Source organism: Ipomoea triloba, chromosome 15, assembly GCF_003576645.1.
Source record: "Ipomoea triloba cultivar NCNSP0323 chromosome 15, ASM357664v1".
Lineage (NCBI taxonomy): Eukaryota > Viridiplantae > Streptophyta > Magnoliopsida > Solanales > Convolvulaceae > Ipomoea > Ipomoea triloba.
In genome coordinates, this window is record NC_044930.1 from 11943098 (window position 1) to 11949792 (window position 6695).

At 31.7% G+C, this 6695-nt stretch overlaps 1 protein-coding gene across 1 annotated transcript; it reads right to left on the minus strand.

Moving 5' to 3' along the window:
- Positions 1–2004: 2004 nt before the first annotated feature.
- LOC116005688 (protein FAR1-RELATED SEQUENCE 5-like) lies at positions 2005–3496 on the minus strand. Its single transcript, XM_031245930.1, has 2 exons — positions 3376–3496; positions 2005–2861 (listed from the first exon to the last, which is right to left on the minus strand). The coding sequence occupies exons 1-2, from the start codon at positions 3494–3496 to the stop codon at positions 2005–2007; spliced, it is 978 nt and encodes a 325-aa protein (XP_031101790.1).
- Between the last annotated feature and the right edge of the window lie 3199 nt (positions 3497–6695).

Sequence of the window (6695 nt, forward strand, 5' to 3'; positions counted from 1 at the left end):
GTATTCAACAATATATCTGTATACATAGTACTGGGTGCTAAACCATAAACCCTAATGCTAAACCTTGGCTTCCACCTCTGTCTTCTAACTCTAAAAACATATTACAGAGTGCACTTCATATTCTGTGTATTCGGCAGTAGTGTTCTGTGTATTACATAGTATCACTCTGTGTATTACAGAGTGAAATGTAAAGAAATAACACCAAATGGTTTCTGTTGTTTTGGTAAATACTTCTATGTATCTTGTGGAAACAGTCTATGTATTACTTGTAATAGTGTTGTGTATAAAAAGTACAACTGCATGACTTGAAAAAAACAAAACTAACAAACATTAAGACACACTCTAATTGTCCTCTTGATTTCAATTTGACCTAACATGACAAAAAGTTGAACCTCCAGACATTGGATGCACCAGGTATCCATTACCAACAATATTAGAAATAGCATCTTCAACTTGAGACTGCCCCACCGATTTTGTTTTAGATGCAGCTATATGAGCAAGCTACTTTCGACCCCTTGCTTTCTTGTATTTCTTTTCAATCACACTAGTCACCCTCCTATTGCGTACCCCTTTCAACCGCCTGTTTGATGGATCCTTTATAACACCGCTCGACGATTCCACATCACAATCTTCACCTTCGAAGAAAATAGGGCTATACTCATGTTCAACTTTTCTCTTGGCATCTAACACTGCTTGCTCAAAAATTTTGCGTGCTTCGCTGTTTTCTTGGCAATAAACAACCAACTTCTGAAATTTCCTAGTGATCTCTAAAGTCCAAATAGAAGAGGGAACATTAAAGCACTGAGATGGGGGGATAATACCAGCATTCTCGTCTTCCAAAACTCTTTTAGTCCATCTCTTCAGAATATATTTATTTGGAACTTCAGACACACAATGCACGTTTAAAATGCGTAAACAGTGACAGCATAAGATCCCGGTTTCAGTGAACAGCTTGCAACTGCACCAAATATCTAACTCTCTAACGTTAAAAATCACTTCATGCCTAATAATATCAACCTCCGGCCTCTAGACGTGATACTTATACACACCACTTTCAAATTGAACACACTCTTGATAGCATGATGCCCCTTTCAAAAACTGCTCTTCGAACAAGTAATATATCTCAATCGTATAAATATCCCTAGCGTGTGAAAGAATCTTAATGTGATCCATAGCCATTGTAGGTACACCTTGGGAACACCGGACATCTTCCCCATTCTCTCTACTCCTCCACTCCGAAACAACACCAACAAAGGAGCTATAGAAATCACATAGCCCAGCAGTCTTGGATAACCTTCTAGAAATAGAGTGATTTGTGGTTTCACTCCTTTGTGAAGATAAAATACCACCAGAAAAATAATCTTTGTTAAATGCAGGGCACCATTTTTCTCTACATTGATACAGCTTTTCAATCCAAGAATTATTATGGCATTTGTATGTTGTGACCATCCTGGAATACCATAACATATATATTAACTACACCTATTCATATACTATAATGCATACACAGACTCTCATATACAAATACACAGGATCATTCAATTGAATACACAGAATATAAGGGGAGTATTATCAGATATGAAGGCATGGGAATGAAAGCACAGAATCAATAGAATAAACATACTCTAACACTACAATACTCAGAATATATCAAGAGAATACACATAATCTGGGTGAGAATTGCCAACTCTGTATACTAATGCAAGCAATTGGGAAAAATATAATACACAGAATACTATAACTAAATAAACATAAATACCATCACCAATACACAGAATTTTTAATGAAAGCATACCTTGTCCAATAAAGCTCAAACTCTGCCTCCGTATCTGTATGTTTCAACAGACAATTGAATATGTCTAGAAAATCTTTTTGATTTCTTAGTCCCTTGATGTGCTTCTTTGAATTCTCACCGATATGCCATATACATAGGCGATGTCTTGAGGTTGGAAAAACTTGGGAAATAGCAGCAGCCATGGCAGCGCATTGATCGGTCATTATACTTTAGGGACTTTTCCCATTCATTGATCTTAAAAATGACCTAAACAACCATACGAACGACTCAATCCTCTCGTTCAACAAAAAACCACATCCAAACATGATGTTCATACAGTGATGGTTCATACCAACGAATGGACCACAAATCATATCATATTTGTTAGTACGATGCGTCGTATCGTGAACTAACAAATCTCCAAACAATTCATAGTCTCGCATCATTTTCCCATCTCTCCAAAAAAAGCTGCACAACCTTGACTCATCATCCACTTCGAAATCAAAGTAAAAATCCTTTTCACTTGACTGCCTTTCTCTAAATATTTCAATTAATGTGTTTGAGTCGGTTCCATCCAAATTGTTCAATACATCAGTGCACAACGAGTTATATGCATCCCTGCTTGTAAAACCAACGAGTGGTGACCCCCCTGATTGTGTTTTAAGAAACCGTAAACCATCAGCCACACAAACACCGCTCTTCTTCAAATCCTTTAGGTAGGAAAGATGATTTCTAGACACTGATCTATGTGACCGTAGAAGATAACTCTTGGTCGTTGGAACAAACTCATGATTATGAAGCTTCTGGTGCTTTGTCACAGTCCACATCCCATTCCCATCTAAATCAAATTGAACAGATGCACGACAACCTGTCCGTACATCAACTTTTAAATAACGTCCATTTCTTAAAACCCTTTTAAACCCAGACTTTGAACAATTAAACTCCTTCATCGTCAATTGTTTTGTACCAGCACTATATCTTTGCTTACCCCTCCTCACACTAAAACCTAGCCTGAAAGCATAATCATTATAAACCTCATATGCTTCATCAATAGAACTCACTGACATCCCTAACAAGTCCTGATCAGCTGCAAAAACACAGTGTTTAAGTACCCCTACAGTCAATACACAGAATACATGCGTACAATACACATAGTGTATAACTAGAATACACAGAATATTGAAAACCCAAAATACAAAACACACATCACCTTGTGTTTACATTACAGCTAACTTGAATACACAAACTCTCTGACCACAATACACATATTGAATTCAAAGAATACACAGAATATTCACAAAAACACACAAAAATCCACCAGACTGACATTCGATAAACAAAACACAATACACCCTCTGTTTTTACATACAACTACAATGAATACACAGAAACATTGCTTGAAATACTCACAGTTCATTAAAAGAATACACATAATATCCACACAAATACAGAAAACTCATCTTCTACCCTTCCAATCGCATAATTGTATCATAAAACAATCCTAAAACCAGTATCAAATAATCAAAACACACGAATCAAAGCATGCGAATTCAATGATTTTCATAAACACAAACAAAATCACAAAATCAAACATAAAAAACCTGGATTACGATCACCTGAAATAGCCAATCCAACCGGATCATCGCCTGAAATAGCCAATCCAACCGCATCATCGAGTTCTTCAGTCGCAACCACCTCTTGCTGCGAATTGATGCCTTCCATATCCTAATGCTTGAGAATCCAATAGCTACGACTGTATATTTGTTATTCGTGAGTTCACAGATCGGAGAAGAAGATCGCCATAACCGCCAAAACACAAACAATTCAAATTCACTGTTTTTTTTTATATTAGGAAGTTAACATAGGAAACGGACGTGAATCCCAAAATAACGCCCACTTACTGCCTAATGGACAAAACGACGTCGTTTTGATTCCTGGTGCACAATGCTACGTCCACCACGGTGCATGGTATAATTTGCGATCAACATGTTAGTTTCTTTGAAGAGTGAGATAGTATGTGTACGAAACTTAATTGTAAATGAGTGTAGTGAAATGAAAAAGGAAAACAAACTACTAAGGACAAAGTGTGTTGTTCTTATTATTGTAATTGTTGCCTTGTTGGGCTTGTAACAAAAATGTTGTTTTGAAAAGGTAATGCATTGATATTTTGTATGACATTGAATGGTGAAATGAGCAGCAAACCATATCCATGAAACTGTTGGAAGGCTTAGTGTTGTTTAGAAAGTGATGAACTGGTGTTTTTTATTAACATCTTAATACTCAATGGACAAAACATATTGGAGAAAATATCATTTTTAGTCCCTCAACTATAATACATGTATCAATTTTGGTCCTTGACTATTAAAAATTTCAAATTAGGTCCATGACTATTCAATTTGTATCACTTTTGGTCCTTGATTATTAACATTTTCAAATTAGGTGCATGACTATTCATTTTGTATCACATTTGGTCCTACCGTTAAATTTTCCGGCGAAGTCATCAGGAGTGATCGGCATTTTCTATTTTTTTATTATTATTTTTTTATTTTTAAGTTTTTTTATTTAAAAGTTACAGAGTATTAAAATAATTTGTAAAATAAAAATTCAATAAATTAGTCGGTCACCGGTGACTGCGACGAAAATTTGGCCGGAAAGTTTAACGGCAGGACCAAATGTGATACAAAATGAATAGTCATGCACTTAATTTGAAAATGTTAATAGTCAAGGACCAAATGTGATACAAATTGAATAGTCATGCACCTAATTTGAAATTTGAGTTTTTTCCTAAAATGGTCCCTCGACTATTACTCATTCTCAATTTTACATTTCGACTTTCAATTGCACCTAATGTGGTCCCTCGACTTTCAAAAACTCACCCAATTTGGTCCTCCGTTACATATTCCGTCAGATCAGTGTTAAAATGGAGGGTATTTTCGTCCATTTACCTATTGTTAGCCTAATAAACATTGAGAAATAGTTGAGGGACCGTTTTGAGGATAGTCAAGGGACCATTTTGGGAAAAACTATTTTATTTATTTCATTTTTGTTTATTTTCATTTTTAGACTCTATAAAATTAGAATTTCTATACATTTTTTTTCTTACAAATATAAATACTTAAAATCGTGCAATCCATCCTAAAAATTTTTAACTTTTTTTACAGACTTTTTCCATCTATCTAAATATACAAACTATTCCTATGCAGATTTACAATAAGTTTCGTAAATTTTATAAATACTCATTTTTTAAGCACCGATTAAAATAATTCCTAGTCACATCCTTAATACTAAATATATTACTTTGGATTTTTTATAAATAAGATATAATATTATTAAACTCAAATAATTAAAAATAATGTGCGCACATCACAAAAGATTTTATGATTGACTTAAAAATTAACTATAAATTTTATTGTTGAATACAAATTGACAATTATTAAACATTATTTTTAATAATTATTGTGTCCCGTGTAATATACTAAAATTATTAGGTAGGATTTTTATAATTAAGGTATAATTTAATTAAATCAAAATTTTTAAAAATAATGTGTCCACATTACAAAATAAATTATACTTGCCTTAATAATTAATAATTAATAAAAAAAATAAGAAGAGGAAAACATATAAAAGATGTCATACAATATCTTAAATAATGTAAAATAATATAAAATTTAATAATTACTTCGAAATCAAATACAGAAAATATTGCAGGAAACATTGACGAGATTTTACTTTCGGCTCACCTGAGAAGTTTACTAGAAAAATTTACCTTTCGGTCCAATATTTTCCCTACATTTTACACTCTTTGGGTGTCTACGCTTGAAAAAAAATATTATTTTCAATGGTAAAAGTAATATTTAATGTGATACATAGTGATTGATTGTCTATGAACATAAAAAATTAAAAAAAAAAGTATATGAGTATTTATGAAATTTACGGAACTTATTGTAAAACTTCATAGGAATAGTTTGTATATTTAGAGGGAAAAGTCTGTAAAGAAAGTTAAAAATTTTGAGGTTGGATTGCGCGATTTTAACTATTTATATTTGTAAGAAAAAATGTATAGAAATTCTATTTTTATAGAGTGNCACTCTATAAAAATAGAATTTCTATACATTTTTTCTTACAAATATAAATAGTTAAAATCGCGCAATCCAACCTCAAAATTTTTAACTTTCTTTACAGACTTTTCCCTCTAAATATACAAACTATTCCTATGAAGTTTTACAATAAGTTCCGTAAATTTCATAAATACTCATATACTTTTTTTTTTAATTTTTTATGTTCATAGACAATCAATCACTATGTATCACATTAAATATTACTTTTACCATTGAAAATAATATTTTTTTTCAAGCGTAGACACCCAAAGAGTGTAAAATGTAGGGAAAATATTGGACCGAAAGGTAAATTTTTCTAGTAAACTTCTCAGGTGAGCCGAAAGTAAAATCTCGTCAATGTTTCCTGCAATATTTTCTGTATTTGATTTCGAAGTAATTATTAAATTTTATATTATTTTACATTATTTAAGATATTGTATGACATCTTTTATATGTTTTCCTCTTCTTATTTTTTTTATTAATTATTAATTATTAAGGCAAGTATAATTTATTTTGTAATGTGGACACATTATTTTTAAAAATTTTGATTTAATTAAATTATACCTTAATTATAAAAATCCTACCTAATAATTTTAGTATATTACACGGGACACAATAATTATTAAAAATAATGTTTAATAATTGTCAATTTGTATTCAACAATAAAATTTATAGTTAATTTTTAAGTCAATCATAAAATCTTTTGTGATGTGCGCACATTATTTTTAATTATTTGAGTTTAATAATATTATATCTTATTTATAAAAAATCCAAAGTAATATATTTAGTATTAAGGATGTGACTAGGAATTATTTTAATCGGTG

Excerpts from the sequence above, each read along its gene's own strand:
- LOC116005688 (XM_031245930.1), bottom strand. The coding sequence starts at position 3,496 with ATGGAAGGCATCAATTCGCAGCAAGAGGTGGTTGCGACTGAAGAACTC. Across the intron at positions 2,862-3,375 it reads TTCAGGTGATCGTAATCCAG|CTGATCAGGACTTGTTAGGG; the intron begins GTTTTTTATGTT and ends GTGTTTTTGCAG.